At 31.6% G+C, this 21236-nt stretch overlaps 1 protein-coding gene across 2 annotated transcripts in view; it reads right to left on the bottom strand.

Annotated features, from left to right (window-relative positions):
• The window catches only part of LOC145259146 (motile sperm domain-containing protein 2-like), a 185227-nt gene that overhangs the window by 37268 nt on the left and 126723 nt on the right, over nt 1-21236 (bottom strand). The window contains exons 8-10 of one of the 2 annotated variants that reach the window (XM_080116848.1): nt 14218-14342; nt 8827-8931; nt 264-362 (exon numbers count right to left, since the gene is read on the bottom strand). In XM_080116848.1, the coding sequence (XP_079972974.1) occupies nt 264-362; nt 8827-8931; nt 14218-14342 (329 nt within the window). The remainder of the gene's footprint in view (nt 1-263; nt 363-8826; nt 8932-14217; nt 14343-21236) is intronic. The other variant, XM_080116849.1, reaches the window with a different exon arrangement.

A 21236-nucleotide genomic window follows, 5' to 3' on the forward strand; every position in this document is an offset into this window, starting at 1 on the left:
CAGAAATTTGATTTGAAAAACAAATAGCAGCAGCAGCAGTAACAGGGAGGTGACAGTGGTTAACCACAAGGACTGACAATGTAGCAAGTTCGAATCCAATTTATTCAGAAACGCTTTCACTTAGGGATGTTGACAAGTTTCACGTGGTACCTCTTATAAGTACCCAACATCTTTCTAGAAACAACAACAAGCAAGCAAGCAGCAGCAGCAGCAGCAATAACTATGGCAACAACATAGAACAGCTAATACTATTTGGAACTTACCAGAGGCAATCTATTTTGCGGCGCAATATGACTGCTTCCTTCTTTGAAACTATCCGAGCTGTAACTCCTAAGCAACAAACTGTTCTCTGAAAATTTCACCTTCAGACAGAAGAGAGAGATAGAAGAAAATAAAACTTGTGGCCATTCCGATTGCATTTGCCTACAGCCACGATGATGGCAAAAGGGAAAAAATTTTAAGTCATTAAATAAAACTGTTTCTTTAACTTAAAATTATGGTGCATTTTATAAGAAATTGGCAAGAATCTAGTCATCTTTCAAGTTCTGTTTGAATTTCGACTCTGAAATTTAATAGTGAAGACATCTAATGAAACTAATATTTATAGCTCTATCTTTGTTTTTTGTTGTTTTTTTTTAACAAAGTAGTCCCCACTTATCAAGGCCCAGAGGCCACTCAAGCATAAGGGTTACTGAGTGTACAGCGGTCAAGAGGAACAGGTCTTTAGTAGTGAAGATTCGTCGCCTCTGTCGAAAGTTTTAGGCAGACATGCAAACATAGATTTATATATTTGTAGTTCAAATTTTCAACCCAAATCGATTAAAAAGCTTGCCCTATCTCTGAATACCCGCTATGTAAAATTTCAAATGTTTAGACCAGAAATTATCTTAGTAATTTGGTAGAGACCGCAGAGGTCAATTTTTTTTTAAATTTGACCCTTATTATGACCCCTTAACATTTATTGTTTTGAGTTCAAATCAAGTTATTAAGTTACATCCATGTCCACGGAACCTATATCTAAAATTTCAATTGTTTATACCCATAATTATTGAAGGAGTTTGGTAGAGTTCTCAAAGGTGAAATCGTTGAACTTTGACCCCTTAACAGCAAAATTTCTGGCTGAAAACAGATTGCAAAGATTTTCCCAAATCTCAGTACCCTGTATATCAAATTTCAAGTCTGTAGATTGAAAATTGATAGAGTTATTGCGGAGGGAACTGTACACAGACACACAGACACCCGGTGTATGTTGAGCAAAAAAAAAAAAAATTTTTACCCCTATTATGACCCCTTAACATTTATTGTTTTGGGCTCAAATCAAGTTATTAAGTTAGATCCATGTCCAAGGAACCTATATCTAAAATTTCAAGTATTTAGACCCGAAATTGGCGGAGGAGTTTGGTAGAGTTATCAAAGGTCAAATCGTTGAACTTTGACCCCTTAACAGCAAAATTTCTGGCTGAAAACCGATCACAAGGATTTTCCCAAATTTCAGTACTCTGTATATGAAATTTCGAGTCTGTAGACTTAAAATTTGACAGAGTTATTGCGTAGGGAAATGTACACACACACACAGACATGTTCACTTTTATATACATATATATATATATATACACATTAAAATAAAACTATATATATATATATATATATATATATATATATATATATATATATATATATACACACATTAAAATAAAACTATACAATTCCAACAACACCAAACAATAATTTATTATGAACTGTTTAAAAAATAGTTATCTAAATTAAGAAGTTAATATTAACGTAATATTTCATCTGTATTATATGTACAAAATTTTAAAATATGCTGTATTAGTGATTTAAATAACACTAGCGGGGGGTACCCAGCGTTGCTCGGGTGTTTGGAAGTGTGTGTGTTAAAAAAAAAACGTTGGCCGAGTGTTTGGAAGTGTGTGCATTAAAAAAAAAAAACGTTGGCCGAGTGTTTGGAAGTGTGTGCATTAAAAAAAAAAACGTTGGCCGAGTGTTTGGAAGTGTGTGTGTTAAAAAAAAAAAAAAAACGTAAAATAAAAAAAAAGTTTTAGTAGGAAGGTAGGATTGAACCCTGAAGCCTTGACGCGAAGGTGGAAACGAAAGGGAAAAAAAGTCAGACACCTAACCACCTCGGCCACGACAGGAGAGGAATTGATAAGGGTGTTAAAATAAGGTTTATAAAATGAAATATACAGGTGCGAGGAAGTGGCGTGGTGTTTGACCTAGTTTTGCGCTGCAAACCAGTTACTATTTCCCCCGCTTTTCGCTTTTCGAAGACACAGCAAGCTGGTAAAAGTCATGCAAATTAAATAGAAAGGCAACCCCCATTGTTAAGTCGTAGATATTATCATTTAGACGTGATATAAAAAGTTTTAAGAATGAGCGACCCCCACCCCCCAAGAAGGCCTAGGAAAAAAGCCTTTTGCAGACATACACAAAAAGCGAACATACATACATACACACACACACATTTTTGCTTTTATATATATAGATTAACTTGTTTTCATGGGGATATACGAATGACAAATGAAAATGGAAACTATTTTTGCATTTATTCATATTTATGTATGTAAATTATTAGTTATCATTCCAAACCATGATGTCTGCAATGCTTATATTTTATTAATATTTTTATGAAGTACATCTTACACGTGTTTTGTTGAATAGCAAAAGCCCACCAAACCACTCAGAATCAATGTATATTTCTCGAAAAACAGTTAAAAAGTTTTGCTTTTCCTTGAAAAAGGATTTGGTGAAGAAAAAAATGTTGATAAAAGAAATTGGAGATATTAAAAGTTTGCAAAAAAAACACTTATTGCCGTGCAGGCACCGACACATAAACAAAAAAACAATTGAATTCAAATCACATATGGGGATGCATAGAACTTGATTAAGAGGATGGCTCAACAAGCATTTATTTATGTTGAACTTGAAAATGACCCATGGTATTGTTTCATGGACAATAACTTCTAGAAAAGAAACTTTGTTTATAGAAGTTTTATTTGGTTTTAGATACAGAGAGGAAAAAGCAAAAGTTCTTTACAATAGTTGTAGATAGATGAGTTCTTTATGTGATTCTTTTAAGGTTGATGGGACTAGAGATTGAAGCTCAGTCAAGCATCTCCCATAATATGTATTCATACTCGTATATACACATGTATACACACGAAAACAGATATACACTTAGTGGAGTTTAAAACAAATGATGAAAATAAAAATGTTTAACAAAACAAAGATTTTAGTTTAGTAAAAGCTTTAAAATATATCTCATAATAATCTCTAATATAATATTATGAATTTTATTTGTTTAAATATTTGTATGAATTAAAAGAGATTTTCACTCATATAAAGGAGGTAATTCTGTATACATTCAAGTGAACGCAAACCAGCAGTTGACTGAAGTATTAGTACTATTTCAAAAAAAAAAAAAAAGAGAGAACTGTTTTTCCATGAATCTATATAATTATAAAACTTAAATGACATTGTAATGGGTGTTGTAACCCAACATCCGGTTTACGACTTCCGGTTGTGCATGTGTACATAAACAAATAATCAACACGACAATAAAATGTATTGTTTTACTGTGTACGTTTTCAGCATCCCAACTGTTTTTTTATTCGCATTTAAATTATCCAAATAAACAATTGTTAATACTTTCTGCATTTTTTTTACATCGTTCATTTCCGTATTACGTTTAAGTTATTTTAACACAATTTTCTTACAAATAAATCTACTTTAACCCGTTGATAACCATAACAGTATTTTATAATGGCAATTTACCCACTGCCTTCATTTTTTTTTTTTAATTTATTCTCCATTTTTTTAATACACCTTTCTTAAAAAGCATTTATACATTTTCTTCTACACTACCAACATAAATAATCCCGAATATGTTTTTTTTAATTTGGTTACAAATAAATAATCAACGCGACAATAAAACATTGTTTTACTGCGTACATTTTCATCGTCACAATTGTTTGGGGTTTTTTTTGCGTTTTTTTGCGTTTAAATTAAAAGACATATCAAAATTTGAATTTAACTTTAAGTGTTATGGTATCTGTTCAGTGCACATTTACCTATAAGTATGGCAAACTATTATAATTCAATGGCTGTAAGTTTTTTTTTCAAAAATAAACAATTATAAACAGAACGACTCATAGAAATCTATCTATGTTCTTTTTCAATTTAATATACTTTCATATCAATGTTTTTGTTATGTCGCAAAAAACTATTTTTTACAAGTGTTACAAGGGTCACGCTCATACATTAATTCCATAGCTAATATAACATACTGACCCAACGGGTCACGGGTAGTCTAGTTGAATTATAAACGTCATGAACCAAAATTCGTAGAGGAATTGGTGTTTGTTTCTGTTTCACAATGTTACACAAAAAAAATGGTCTTATGTAAATAGAGTAAATTCTTTATTTACATAAGTATGTGTACATTATAGCTGCAAAATATGTTTGATTATGTTGCTATCTGTATCCATCTGGTCACCAAATGACATCATCCTAGTCATCAGTAGCAGCTAACTTGAAGTATTAGTATCCTAAATAAGAAAATTATGTTTTCCTTCCAGTGATTTTAACTATAAAACTAAAATTAAGATGAAAAGCAATGAAAAATATATATATATTTTTTTTTTGCACACAACACATTGGCTGTATTCGCTCCACCATCTTACATGGCAGTGAAACATCGGCTCCAAACATATCTGATTTGCAACAGCTTCAGTGTAATGACCATGCTATAGTCAGATTGATATGCAACAGCAAACCAGAGGAAAGCATCCCTTCAGCCATGCTTTAACATAAGCTTGGTATTGGTGGAAATTTGGATGCCTTATGCACTCAGTGTTTTAGGTGGTTTGGCCATGTATAATGTGTCATCTCCTGCATCAAGTCTATAGCATGTATAGATACCCCAGGAACAAGAGTGCATGAAACACCAAGGAAAATGTGACTTTGATAATAAGTATGCATGAGACATTACATGGTATTCCCCATCCTGGCGTCATGGACACTCGTCATGAACACTCGCAACATCTTAAATACTAAAATCGCAGCATCTTATATACTAAAATCTGATGATGATGATCTCAAATTTCCCTGCCCAAATTTTGTTACCAGTCCCACAGATAAATTAGCAATTTCATTTAATAATAGTTATTGCCTACATAAAAAAAAATGCAGTGTTATACAGAATAGGGATATGCTGTTCATGAATGATACAGTGTTAGCTGCCTATTCTGAGGAAATCCTCCAATGACTCATTTATCATCTCGCCCATGCTTGAAATGAGTTTGGTCTGACAATAAGCCTCAAGAAAATAAATGTCAAGATCTCAGCAATGTCTCCTGCATATCCATTGGCGATCACACATTGGAGGTGGTGAATGACTTCACCTATCTAGGCTCCACCATTTCCAACACTGGACGCTGAGCTTAACACCTGCATCAGGAAAGCAGCAACAGCTATGACCCGCCTGACCAAGAGAGTGTGGAGCAACAACATGCTAACAATGAACACCAAGACAAGAGTGTATCAAGCCTACGTCCTTAGCATCTTGCTCTACTGCAGTGAGACATGCATTAGGAGTGCAAACTAAACGCCTTCCACGCAATCTCAGAAAGATCTTAGGCATTACATGGCAGGACCGCATTCCAAACAAAGATGTTCTCACCAAAGCAAATCTCCCAAGCATGTTTGTTCTCCTTTTCCAGAGACATCTGCATTGGCGAAAGCACGTCATTAGCATGCAGGATGATCAAATCCCCAAAGACATCCTGTATGGCAAGCTCTCAGCTGGCAGCAGATCAACTGGTAGACTATTCCTCAGATTTAAGGATGTGTGCAAAAGGGGCTTAAAATCCGGCAACATCAACCCTGCTGACCTTGAATCCTCAACTGCAGACTGTGACCCTTGGAGGATCAAAATCAAGAAGTGTGTCTGGCTGAACGAGAAGACATGAACAATGGGAGAAGAGGAAAGGCAGGCGCAAGAGGGCAGCATTGGCATCGGCAGGGCCTGACGGGAAGTGCAACAGAATCTGCTGCTCCCACATTGGTCTGCTCAGTCACAGCAGCAGCTGTCACCACTCAACATGACAACCTTCAGGCGCAATTCTTCTTTGTCTATCAAGATGGAAGCACGCCAACAATGTATACAGAACACAATGCCAGAAATATATTCCTTTGTTTGTATACTCACAGTGTATATAGATACAGTCGTTTTGTACTGTATTTAGAATAGATCATTAATGTTTAAAGTTAATTTTGTTAATGAAATTTAAAAAAAACATCAATTGCTATTTCATATTTCTTGAGTGGATCATGTGTGACTCATACTTTTTAAATACAGAAATGAAATTTTTTTTTAGACAGATTAATATAAAACAGTAGATGTATGCATGTGTTTGTTTGTGTAAACATTTAACTGATAAACTCTTAAACTACTGGTTATATAACACTGAAATTGGCAGGAAATAGTAATCGTACACCAAGGATGAATTGAAATGTAAACTTTTCGTTTCAATTTGCCAACATATTTCTATTACTTTTGCGCATGTGCAAATTCATTCATAGCTTAATTTCTAATCTTTCTTATCTATCTCGCAAAAGTTCAAACGATAGGGAACAAGGCTGGATCACTAAATGTTTTGGTTCGATTCTAGCTGATGGCACCCAAGTCATTTTCTTTTTAAACTATTGAAAGTTTTTATACATTAGGTACAATATAATATTTAATAGAGCATTAGCAAATCTATTCATCTGTTGATAGATCAAATGGTAGAGAATGTGGCTGAAACACTAAATGTTTTGATGCTGATAGCACCCATGTCATTTTTTTTACTTTTGAAATAAGTACTATATATATATATTATACAATAGAGAATTCGTTCTGTAATAATAAATATAAAATCTGCATGAATTAAAATATATTTAAGTATACTTTAACAATTGGGCAAGGCCGGGCGCTCCCCACTTTATATATGAATAAAATTGTAAAACTTAATATTTACATTATCGTTGTATTGTTTTGGGTTTTTTTTACATTTTAAACTCTAAAAATAAGTTGTTGAACTAATTAGAATTAACAAAACATTTAACAAACCTATGAAGAATAGATTTGTATTCTGACTTTTCAAAAAAAAAAATCATGAATTCATTAATTCAATGTAGAAATCATTTTGATTCTCTTTATAATAAATTTAACTGTACTTATCTAGCATTGTCAGGAGTAAAAGAAAAAATGACTTGTTTTTTTTACAAAGAAACGGAAATAAATTTTGGTGACTTCAATTTTAATGTAGAGGCCAGAGACACACGTACATACATACACATTTAGAGTTGCATAATTAATTTAATTACAAAGAACAATATTATCTTTACATTAGAACCTATCAAAATAGAAAGTCCAATATAGATAAAGCAATTAAAAACAAGAAAATTTGAAAATATGCATTTGAAACAGGCATTTTCAATGGAATAAAAGATCAAGACATCAATTAAGTAGTCAATCAATTAATGAAATTGTAATCTGTAAAGTTGATTTTTTTTTAAATCTTTTACTAGCAGGAGACCCGACGTTACCCAAGATTTAATAATGATCGATAAATCTTTCAAACTCCTATATTTTTATTGCCATCGACATTGGTGAAATCACCATTTTTCAATAAAATCAATTGATTGACTGCTCTAGTTGGGGACCCATTGCGGTGCACCGAGAGGAAGCTTCACATGCCTCCCCACAGTGATTAGTTCATAATGCATTGTAGTTTACATTGCACTGTAGAGAACCTACTGTTGGTTTTATAAAATTAGTTTTATATATAATGGCTTGAATTAAAATTTAAAATGCAAAAGTCAAGTATCATGCTCCAATTGTGCTCTAAACAGAAACATTCATTTCAAAAGTGTCCCTGTCATATTAAAGAACCTACTATTTGTTTTATATGCCTGGCCTTACTGCGGTGATAATCACTTGAATTCAGTTTAAAATGAAGAAGTCAAGTATCACCGTGAAATTGTGCTTTAAACAGAAGCATTCATTTAGTCGCACTCCTCTCATATTCAAGAAGCTACTGTTTTTTATATGTCAGGCCTTTTGGTTTGTGTGGTAATAAAACTTCTCAGATGCACTTGTGATGTTAGGCTGTGTAAGATGTTAACTTTGGTCAAAATCGCCTGTTTCTTCTTTCATTATTTTGATTATTGATTCTTATCGAAGACATTCCGATACAAAACCTATCTAAGAACACTGCCAAGCACAAAGTACCTGTGTGAAATTTCATGAAAATTGACCTAGCTATTCTGGAGTCAATAGGGAACGAACTCAGACACACACAAAAAGTTCCTTCTGAAAATACCTTCAAGTTCACAAAAAAGTTGGGGGGGGGGGTTTGTTTCATGTGTGTGTGTATGTGTTTGTTTTACTAATGTTTATCTTCTGATGAAAAGAGCATATCTGGGAAAATCAATGAGTTAAGGATTTTCTTTATCATAATTACTTATTGTTTGAATTTTTAATGAATTAATAAATATTGTCATCTCTCCAATTTTTATTTTTATCTTTTTTTCTTGTTTATAATTAAAAAGAGGAAACTCGGTATAATTGCACATGACAACTTCTAAAAACCGAACAAAAATCTAAAAATTTGGAAGAGAGACTTAAATGCTGACTTTTCAAATCAGATGAGTCTTGTTGGGTTTTGAGCAGCTCTCTATTCATTATGTTCTTTTGTTTCAATTTATTTCTTTTCTAAAAATCCAACTTAAAATAATTCCTAGCAAATTTATAAAATCACAAACCTTCTTTGTGCTGGCCACTCCATCTGGTGACAATTTGGTGGAACTATTATTTTCTACCTCACTAAACATCGTGTTGGGAGGACTGTACGAATATTGGAATTTCTCCTGCAAATGAAAAAATAAAAAAAACATCATTGATTCATTATTACTACATTCAATGCAGAAATCATTTGGAATCTCTTCATAAAAAAACTAGCTGTACTTACCTGGTGTTGCCCAAGAATAAAAGAAAACAATGACTTTTTTTATAAAGAAACAAATTAATTTTGGTGACTTTAATTTCATAATCCAATTATTTTATAAAACAGGAATTTTTAAAACTTCCCATTCAAGGCAGTTATGGTTTCAGAATCATAATGTGTACTTCTGTAATAAACTTTCATTGATACACTTTATGTTAACTATACCCCAGTGTATCTTGATTATTACTGGCTTGCAAAGTCATGTTTTCATTACATTTCTGTTTGTAATATAATGTTAGAGCGAGAGTAGTTTTAATTAGTATTGAGTCACTAGTTCTTCTTTTCCTCATTGTAATGGAACTTTGTTTCTAATATTTCTATAGAAAGATATGCAGAGTTAGAATTCTTCATGTTGTACTCTATTTCATTAAATGATAGAATTTTTTAATTGCTTCAATAGATTAAGCAAATATTTTATCTGGCTTAAATAGCATTTCTTTGTTGATGCCCCATTTTGTGTTGGCTATCATACATAATAATTATAAGGCTTTGACATATTTTGTTTTCCACTATTGAAGTGGGAGTGATGAAGGACAATTTCTTGTCTAAAATTATTCCTAATAATTAACATTGTTCAACAACTAGCATTTCTTAATTTTCCATTTTTATGGTTGGGTTCTTATGACATTTTCTCAGTTGGTAGAAATGGGTATATTTTGCTTTTGATATTTTAAATTTGTTTTTGAGTGTTCATTTGCTTTCCTCCATGTGGATACGTTTTATTTGTAATAAATTGTAAAATCATCTTCATAAAGTGAAATCTTTATAATGTCCATATTTTTTAATGGAAATTGTTTAAGACAAGGCATGAAGTCACTTGATGTAAGGCTGATGATTGCAAAAACAGAAGATGCCTATGGCCCTTAGTCTTGAAAAGATAAAGGCTGTAGGTAATAGAAAAACAATGGACAGAAGGAGTTCCACACCTTCAAGTTCTTGGAAAGAAGCTACTAGAATAGAAAGCTGCATTGCAATGACGTATCAAAACAGCAAATTGATGGAGACCACTAAATTAACGAGTCAAACAAGCTGGAGCAAGTACTTTATCCACCATGCCATGGATTCCAAATTCAACAAGATACATCTGAAGAAGGTTGGAAGTTACATTGAGCGAAACGTTGTGAAAATAACACTCAAGATGAGAACAGTAGTCTGGAGAATCCAAACAATATGAATAATCAATCCTCATCTTAAAAATTCAAAAACATGAAATGGAACCATCAATGAATTTTAATGACTTTTTAAAAAATTGTGGTTTTATGTTCTATCCAGCTAAAACAAAAATATTTCACTTTTCTATAACAAAAAAATGTCGGGTGATCGTTCTAACCCCCACTTCCACAAAAATATGTAGCCAGCATTCTTACACAAAGTTGTAGTCATTTGATTGAATAATAGAGATTATTCAATTAATTGGCAGATTTGTAATATAGCTGGATTAACTGAGAGAAGAAAAAAGATTATCCAGAGATTAGTAACCAACAATTTTAATCTGTCATACAAAATAAAAACAAATTCATAGCTTCATCCATTTATAGTTAGAGTACCTTTTTTTGTAATTCATAACCCTTTTATTAGAAACCTTTAATTCTCATTATGGCTTAACTTAAAGGTTGCAAAGTCAGAAGGTAAAGAACTAAGTCTTAGAATTCCAAAATATCACACTGAAACTCATTTTAAATATATAATTTGGATTCATCAGACTAATATTCTCATCTTAAGTGTCATTTTCACAACACTTCAGTTAATGTAACCTCCGACCTTTTCCAGGTGTATCTTGTCAGAGTCAGGAATCTGCACAGAATTTAAAATAAAACACTTTATTTAATCCATTGGGGTGATATGCTCTCGTTCTGTTAACCATGACTGGGTAGAAATCCTAATTTGCAATTCTACCCACTCGTGGCTGATGGAATGAGAGCATGCTACCCTTGTGGAAATTTTATGCAGATTCCTGAGCCCAACAAAAAGATCCCCAAGTTCAACAAAATACACCTGAAGAAGGTCAAAAGTTACACAACTAAAACGTTGTGAAAATAACACTCAAGATGAGAACAGTAATCCGAATCATAATCAATACTTATTTTAAAGTCTTCTAATATTCAGAAAGTATTTGAATAGCAGTTAGCCACATCCTTTGAAAACGTTATTTCGTAAGGAAAACTTCTGAAAATTGAGTAATGCTGTGTCATTTTTTTAATTAAATGAAAATTACTTTTTTTTTTCTGAGACTTTCAATGGAATCCATCCTAATCATAGAAGACTTTTTAATGTGTTATTTATTTTTTTTTTTTTTCATTTTGATGTTAAGTTCATGGATGATTTCTTTTGGAGAGAAAATTGAACGCCTGATCTTCTTGACAGTTGTATCAAAGTCAAATGTGTCATTATCGTTAATGCATAAATTCAGAAAATCTGTTGATTCTTCAGAAATTTAAAAAAACATCAAACTCAGAGTCCAAACGTTATGAATCCAAAACATCCATAAAATTGAAATATTGAAAAAACAAACTTATGTTAGAAGACATTACTAACCAACAGAGTGTAACTGCTGTTGATCAATGTATAGAAATGAAACCTAACGGTTGAGGATGTGTTGCATGGAGAGAAATAATAATTGGTTGGTTGGTTTGTGGAACATCAACCCTTTTTTAATTATTTCATGCCGAATCCAGTAATTTTGGAAAAAAGGTATTATACTTCAACTTCTTTATATGTTCAATTATTTATTAATGGAGTTTGGTTTGGTTTGGTTGTTTTACAGCATTTCAACCCTTTTCAAGTTATTGAATACCAAATAATTTTGGGTTCAGTTATTTTAGAAGTTTCTATGCTTCAAGATATTTATATTTTCAAATATTTATCATTAGAAACCCTATACAAACTCACACTGTCTAATTTACACTTGTAGAGTTACCAAAAATGACAAGAATACCCACCATGGGGTGAGGACAGGTTTTGACGGGTTACACTGCTTACCCTCACTGACGGGGTGGGGGGTGGGAGTCACTTATAAATGGGAACTCTATGCATGCTCACACTGTTTGATGTAGAGCTACTGAACTTGTCATGATAATCCCACCATAGGAAGGAGGAGGTTTTTACGAGTTACATCCCTAACACAGAGGTGGGGCCCTATAGGGGTCACTTATAATGGGGAATCCTAATTAATGTTCATACGTTTGTGTCAAAGATTTCCATTACTGTCCCCTCCTGTTCGTTTGAGGAGGTTGCTTCGCTTTCGCTACCCCAAAAGTTTGAAGCTCTTTACACCCACTTTTCATAACTTTTCATAACCTTTATAAATCAGAGTTAATTTTTTGAAGACTTTTTTAAACCAGTCAATGACTGAAACTTCTGCTAATCAATTTATAAAAACCCTTCCCGACATGCCAGCATGTAAAACTATGATGATGATGACTGAAAGACTTTATGCCAGAATAGGCAGATCCAAAATGTTGAATGTTTCTAATGAGTCAAAAATGTTATTTCTGCGCTGACAAACGAACTGATTTTTGGATGAGTAATTATAATGCCAGGTAGATGGGACGCATTTTCCACTCAATCTGTAAAAACAAAACAGGAGTTTTCATGCGACTTCCCTCTCAAATTATGGCTATATTGTCTATGTTAAGACTGAGTAATTTTTGAAACTTTTTTGTGAACTTTTAAAAATTTAATTTCTCAGAAAATTATTTTGCATTTCTTTTTGAAATTCACATCAATGCAATTTAGTGCAGTAACTGAAACTGTCAGCAACAAATGAAATCAGATTCAACAACTGCCCATTATTAACAAATACAAAGATCAACAAATATCACAGGATAACCCACTATCAAGAGGGGGGGATTTTTGACAGGTTATACTGCTCACCCTCACCAATCGGGTGGGTTGGGGGCAACCTTATACCAAGCACATATCATGAACTGTGAAATTACACAAAGGTGAATAAAATAAGGAACATTTGTTTGTTTATCCAATATTTGTATTTGACTTGCTAATTTCATAGTCTATGTCTATATCCATTATGCTACTTGATAGTAAAAGACAGGAACATGTAACATTCATGAGAATTCTGACATAGCAAAAGATGATAGAACTCTATGAATGGTAAAAAAAAATTAAACTCTCGGCTTGGTGAAGTTGTTACTTAAATGAGCACAATAGAGCAATAAGATTGAAACTAAATTACTCTGATCAACCAAGATTAAAATTCAAACAAAATTTTTAAGACCTTCATAACTATCTTCTAACCACTGAATTCTATTAAAATCTTTCTCTAGTGTGTTGTTATTCCATTTTTCCAGTAATTTCAGTTCTTTCTCACTGGAACATTATCATTCAACATATCTAAGCCGTTTACATTTGCTGATTTTTATTTTAAACAAGTATAATTTTGATTTTATATAAAAAACATTTTTTATATGAAAATGAACATTTTCATAAAAATGTTCATTTTATATAAAAAATGAAAAGAAAAAATGAACCCACCATCTCTAAAAGTTGATAGCGGCCGTTCATCCTTCGGACTCATTTGTTGTAATGTTACTTTTATCTTCTAAGCATACATGTCCTTCAGTGACGATACTGTTTGAAATTGCATTTATATTTGTTAGATGCAACCTAAATGATTTCCTTTGAATTGAAGTAAGGAGAGTTACTGCCCTTGGGGGAGGGATCGACCATGACAGTTTAATTTGTAAACAAATGTGTCTCACATCACATCTTTTAATAATCACATATTCAACGGTTTCCACCATTTTGCTTGTATGGTGTTAACACTCGTCTATCTGAAACCACTATCAATAATTTCCCCCACTCTTTATCTGTGCATAAACTTAAACGTAGATTCCATGTACAAAGCTTCTATCTTAGAATTGCACGCCTGTGGAACTCTTCCGTTTACCTGCTTTCCAGCTGACTATAATTTGGTCGTCTTCAAGTCTAACGTAAACAAGTTTTTGATGAGCCGTCACCTTAAGTAATCCATTACTACGATATTGTCCCACTACACTCATTAACCCTTATCCTTGAGTGGCCTCCGGGCCTTGATAAGTGGTGACTCCTATGTAAAAAAAAAAAAAAACTAAACAGATTTAACATATTTTGTTTCGGGGGGGGGGGATAGTAAACTTTGAAAACTACTCACTGTTCCTCCCATTTGCTCCATGAGTTGGTCGCGGCTGATAAACTCCTGAATGGTCAACTTGTCAACAAACTTGATTTTTTGTACAGCCTCTGGACTCAGCCATGTTTTAATGATCTTCCAAGCAGCTGTAGATAAAAAGCCAAAAAATTTTTAAAATCGGCATTACCTTTTTTGTTTTTCCAATAAATTACATAAATTATGATTAAACATAAAATTCTTTTTTGTTTTCATGTTTTAGGAGATAAATCTTGCCTCAATTTCTTTTATAAACTTTTCTTATTAAGTCATCCCATGAGTTCTGACCTAATTATTTGAAATTTAATACCAGAGTCTCTTATTTAATTATTGGAATCCTTTGAGATGAGTAATTTGTATATCAATTTATTTATTTTGGACTGTTATCCTAATCTTCATTGTTTTTTCACGTTTTGGCCAACTATTCCTCTGGCCTTCGTCAGGTGGTTAACCACGACGGATAGGAATGCAGATCTTAACTGTATCCTCATAGTTGTTGTCTCACCACGTTTTAGTGAACTAATCTTCTGACTACCTTTGTTTAGGATCGAAACCACTATCTTCATATAACATTCACATGAAACCATAGAGATTCAGCGTCTCTATCCACTGCACCATGGTGTTGAATCTCTATGGTTCCAGGTGAACATTGTTTGAAAATAGCAGTTTCAATGCACAGTTAGAGATTAATAGGGATTAATATTTAATGCAAAAATTCAACCATCAATTTGCCATAAAGCATTCATTCTAAGTCAACGGACTATGACTTGTCTGTTGTTAACAAGCTAAAAAGTCTAATTATTTATATATTATACTAACTAGAACAGGCCAAGAGACTGGGATTCAATCCTTGGTCAAGTCATCAAAAACTAAAAAAAAAAAAAAAAAAAAAGAATATTTAATGCCCCTGGTTAAAAACTAGCATTATAAGGTTAAGATCAAGGGTAAGTGGTTTAATCCTGGAAAAGAAGTAGCACTCTCCCTTATACCCAAATAAGTAACTAATGAAAAGAGAACTTTCTATTTATCCTTAACTATGGTCAACCACTTTACTTTTTTATGTAGATCAATGAAATAAATCAATTATATAGTAATTTCAATATAGAAATTTATATATTAAAGTGAACACTCATTCTAAAATCTAAATTATTTGTATCATTTCCAACATGTTGACATATTTTTATTTTTTCATTGATAGCAGGGGGGAGGGGGCCAAAATGTAAAATTTTATCAATGACTTTTTTTAGAAATTATAATCCTTTTTTGACATATAATGCCTATAACAGATAAAATAGGTTTTCATTTTTTTTAGTTTAGCTGCAATAGTATATTACTCTAAGGTGAAGATTATGAATTCAAATCCACGAACAAGTGGACAATTTTAACATTTCTTATTATTTGTATATTGTATGAGGTAGTGACACCATAAAGTTTATAAACGATTTGAATGGTGTAAATGAACAGTCATATGGAATGCAAACGGTTGGCCATTTATGCGGCAAGTGTTTTGGTGTTTTTATTTCATGGACTCATACACATGTGGGGAAGAATAATATTCATCTTGAGTGACAATACACAAAAGCCCATTGTCAAAGGGTTAATACCTTAAGAAGATTAGCAATCAGTAGATACTTATCATTTATCTTCAAGATTAACATAATTTAAAGAATGTGAATTTATAAAGAAGGAAATAAAAAGACTTTCTTTTATATTAAACATATATATACACACATACATACACACACACATATATATATATATATATATATATATATATATATATATATATATATATATATATATATACTAGCAGGGAAACTTGACGTTGCTGGAGATTGAATGGGAATCAACGATTATTTTACACCCCCATATTTTATTGTCATCGAAATTGGTGAAATCGCCCATTTTTCAATCAAATCGAATGATTGCCTGCTTTAGTTGGAATGTCACAAACCTCCCGACAGTAACTTAGTCTGCAATACATTGTAGTCTATATTGCACTGTAGAGATCCTACTGTTGATTTTATAAAATTATTTTTATATAAAATTTAAAATGCAAAAGTCAAATATCATAGTTCAATTGTTGTCTAAATAGAAACATTCATTGCAAATACACCCCTTTCATATCAAAAAACCTACTGTTGATTTTATATGCAGTGCCTTTCTGCTTGTGCAAGAATAAAATTTCTCAAATGAACTTGTGATGTTAAGCTGTATAAGACATTAAAATTAGTCAAAATCGCCTGTTCCTTCTTCCATTGGATTTTTTTGATTACCAATACTTATTGAAGATTTTTTTGATTACCAATACTTATTGAAGATTTTTTTGATTACCAATACTTATTGAAGATTTTTTTGATTACCAATACTTATTGAAGACATTCTGATACAAAACCTATCTAAGAACACTGTCAGGCACATTAGTGTGAAATTAATTTTAAAAAAAAAAATCGGCCCAGCCCTTTAGGAGTCTATAAGGAATGAACTCACACAAAGTTTGTTTTATATAAAAGTAGATATGTGTGCGTGTGTGTTTTGTGAAAATATGCTTTTGCAAATATTTTCTACTCTTTTTGTATACTAATCATTTTTAAATCGTTACTCGATGTCAGTTTAGATATAACAACAGAGCATATCTAAACAGACAACAATTTTGCTATATTCTAAAGTTCAAGGTTTCATTCGTCCTACCAATTTTTTCAGTTTTCAAAATGGAAATGTTTTTAATTTGGAAAAAATAAATGGCAAAATGAATAAAACCTTGAACTTTAAAACAGAGCAAAATTGTTGTTTATTTATTATAATAAAATCGTATTCCTGTCTGTCTGTCTGTCTGTCTGTCTGTCTGTTCACAATTGAATTAATATGTAGAAAAGGTACAGTTTCAGAAATTCATTTTCATACTGAAAATAGAATTTTATATACTTTTATTCCAGCACGATTTCTATATATACTATGTCTTCAAAGGAAATCTACAGCCAAGAAGATATCTAATGTGCATATTACATTAAAGAAAATATTTTTTAATAGCTCCATGTTATTAATGGTTTCTTGTAGACCATGTTATTAAGTTTGTTGCAATAGAATAGTTTTAACTGTTCTATTTAGAAATATTATACAAAGTTGATTTATTTTATTTAATTTATATTCAATTTTATGTATTTTCAATTATTATTACCACCACCAATTGTGTTTAAAAACAAAACTAAGTTTATTTATTTAAGCTATGAGAGTTATTTCTCGGTTTCATTTTTATAGCTAAAGATGGTTTTGTTTTATGCTTCCATAAATTCAAAATGTGATCTAATTTCAGGAAAATCATAAGTAGCAGCATGTTAGGCGTATCTTAAATAGTATGTGAATAAAATCTGTTAGGCAATATGTAACACCGGGTATATACAATAGCAAAAATATATTGAAATAAAGCACTAATATTTTTCAAAAGTGTTCAATACATAGGTAGAGCTTTTAAAGTAAAATTATATAAACATTAAAAAAGGACTTTCAAATTAAATTTTCTAGAACTAGCAAAAAAAAAAAAAATGATTTCCACCACTGATTAGAAATTCTGCCTCCAATAAAAGATCCAGTAAATAACCCAAAATGTTATATCCATCAATCTCTTCTAAGTATGCTCTGAGGATGAACTTAATCAGACATTGACCAGTGCATCCTTGCCTGCGAATAAAACTTAGCACATTAATGTTTCGGAACATGATGCATTAAAGTTGGATAACGACTAGATGAGCGTTGTATACATAAGGATCAATGGAACTGTGGTGGAATTGGTTTAATTACAAGCTATAACTATAACTATGACTATAACTATAACTACAAGCTATAACTATAACTACAACTATAACTATAGAAAAGAGAAATTGTTTGATGAGAGACAAACCTTACAAAATGAGAATAATAGCATCAATGGTGAAAGCTGGGAAAGAACATGTGCTTTAGATAAAGATTCATTTTGTAAAGATGGGCAGAAGCTTTAGTGTCTGCTGTAATCGTGTCACAAGATAGATTGAATGCATCACCAAATGCCGACAGCACTTTGATGCTGTTCTTACTTGTAATTCTAATGGGAGAGGGGGTGCACTGAACAAGTGGACAGCCGAAACATATACAGAGGTGGTTAAACTAATAATATTCATATTATTTGGATTCTTCGAACTACTGTTGAGTGTTATTCTCACAACATTTCAGTCGATTTAATCTCCAACCTTCTCCAGGTGTATCTTATCAAACTTAGGAATCATATTTCGTCAAACTCTAGAATCTGCATAGAATGGAATCTTTATTTAAACCATGTAGGTAGCATGCTCGTTCTCTCAGCCATGACTGGGGGAGAAGTCCTAAGTAATTCGCAATTGTATTTTGAGTGTCACCCGCAGAGGACTGAATTTTTAACCTTCAGAAGAGTAACTTTACAACTGAATTTTGCCAAGTACCTTTTACATGATGCCATGGATTCTTGCCATTTGTGAAAAGAACGCTTAAGATAAGAACAGTAGTCAGAAAAACCCAAATGCAAATAATCAATTCTCATAAAAAAATTCACACACAAACACCTTAGAATAACATGCGACATAATTGCAGAATACATATATTTACTAATCAAAACATATACGCTACATGTTTTCATGTTTTTAGTATGAAGTGAATTTGTCTCCTAAAGATTTTTCCTATATAATTCAATGACATAAAATACATGCTAAAATATTATTTAGTTCTGGGATTGAGTTATGTATTTAAAAAAACTGTTTCTCTAGTAATTTATAACTGAACTAGTCAGCCATCTCTCACTTATATATGCATTTTTATTCATCCATTATATGTTGATTCATTGATTCTCTAATATATTTAATAGCTTTCTAATAATTTACAGATATTTGTTTTATGGCATATACAACTGGGGGGGGGGGCATTTAATACCAACTCCAGTTATTTTGGTAAAGCTGTTATGCTTCAAGATGTTAATATTTTAAAATATTTATTAATTACTCGTTTTTACCCCGGCGTTCATGTAATTTGTTTTTGCTTCCCTTTTTTCTTTTTCTTTTTTTTTAAAAAAACTATGCAAGGGGATTAACTCATTTTAAGTCAACGTATAAAAGGTATTATGTGCCTTAAGTTTAAAAATTTGAAAATGAATAAAAATTAAAAACTAAGACAACTTTAATTCATCCCAGACAACGCTGAGTAGGTAAACCTAATCTATTATAATATGTATTGTTTATATATGTATACTTTGTCTAACACCCCAATAATTAAAAGAAAATTATTCATTAGAAGAAGCAAATTTATCTGCTTATTTAAAAATTATAAAATAACTAGCACGCCACCTGATGTTGCCTGGTCATAAATATGCTTAAATATGATATTTTAATTCATGCAGATTTCGTATTTGCATATATATATATATATATATATATATATATATATATATTGAACTAATACTGACTATTGTATTCTACACAATATATAATAGTGATTTTGAAAGTTTTTTTGTTTTTTTAAATGTGACTTGAAAGTCATCAGCAAGAACCGAAAGCAAAACATTTAGCACTTCATTTAGGTGGTGTTTGAGCTATCATCAGATGGATTAAAAATAGTTAAAATGAACCAACTTTTACATAAATGTATATTTGCACATACATAGGATATATATACAACTTATTCTTTTTCTAATTTTATTGCTAAACATAAGTTTCCACAAGTCATTTTTTTTTTTTATCATAAAACCTTAAATTGCTTTTTTGGGGGGAGGGGGGCATTTTATTATTGTTTTGTCCTTTTTTAATTTCCTCAATTCTGTTGAGTGGGGAGAGCACATGTTATTCTATTTTGATGTTGAATTTAAATAAAAAATTCCGTTTTGACCCACAATGCATTATGAACATAAAATATCTTTACAACAAAATAAAACAATTATAATCGCTGAAAAATAAAAATGAGACCATATTATGTCCTAAAAATATTGACAAAGTTTTTTAAATAAATAAAAATGCTTTAGATTTTACAATAGAAATTTAACATAATTCTTGATTACATAGCTTTTTCCAAAATGGCTGCCATTTTTTTATTTTTTAGTTTTTACACAAGCAGCAATATGTTGCAACACAGTCATGAGCATATTTCAGTCAGCTAGTTACTAGAGACCTCTTCAGGCAATACAGCTTATATGAAAGCAAAGTTTGCAATGAATGTGAAAATACAACGTATATATCTATAATATAAAGCTGAACGTCTCTGTGTGTGTCTGGTCACGAATAGGCTCCTATATGGTTGACTATTATAGAAAACTGATCACATATGATGATAGAAGATGTATCGAGACACAGGAATGGGTATGTTTGATCTGGCATAATGATAATTCATTAAAAGTATGGAAATAAAATAATTAAAAAAAAAACGTTTACAAGTGTTTTTGATATAAATGTACATAATACTTTGATAAGTATGTTTTAACTTAAATAGGGATGGTATAATAAAATTGTGAGGTCTGCGTTCGCGCCTGGCCTCCATAGAATGGAAATAGGCACAAACTTTAATAAAGACTTTTCATATCTATCTGCGTAAGTATACTTTGATAATTATGTTTCAGTTTTAAGAAATATGGTATAATAAAATTATGGTGTGTTCGTTCATGCCTGGCCTCTATAGAATGGAAATATGTCACAAAGTTTAACAAGGTTTTTTAATATAGATCCACAGAATATTGTGATAAGTGTTTCAGTGTGAACAGGTATGGTATAATAAATTATGGGGTTTATCTATTTTATTTTTACTTTCATCATATTTTGCTTTGGTTTTGATGCCCCCAAATTCGAAGCTATCTCTTTACAACCCTTCCAGTCAACGACAGGTACTTTTGCTCGTATATATATATATATATATATATATATATATATATATATATATATATAAGAGAGAGAGTGAGAGAGAGACATATATATTTGTTGTATTATCACATTTCTGAGTTTAATGAAAACAAAACGTGT

This window comes from Euprymna scolopes, chromosome 34, assembly GCF_053919585.1.
Source record: "Euprymna scolopes isolate OS-2025 chromosome 34, ASM5391958v1, whole genome shotgun sequence".
Lineage (NCBI taxonomy): Eukaryota > Metazoa > Mollusca > Cephalopoda > Sepiida > Sepiolidae > Euprymna > Euprymna scolopes.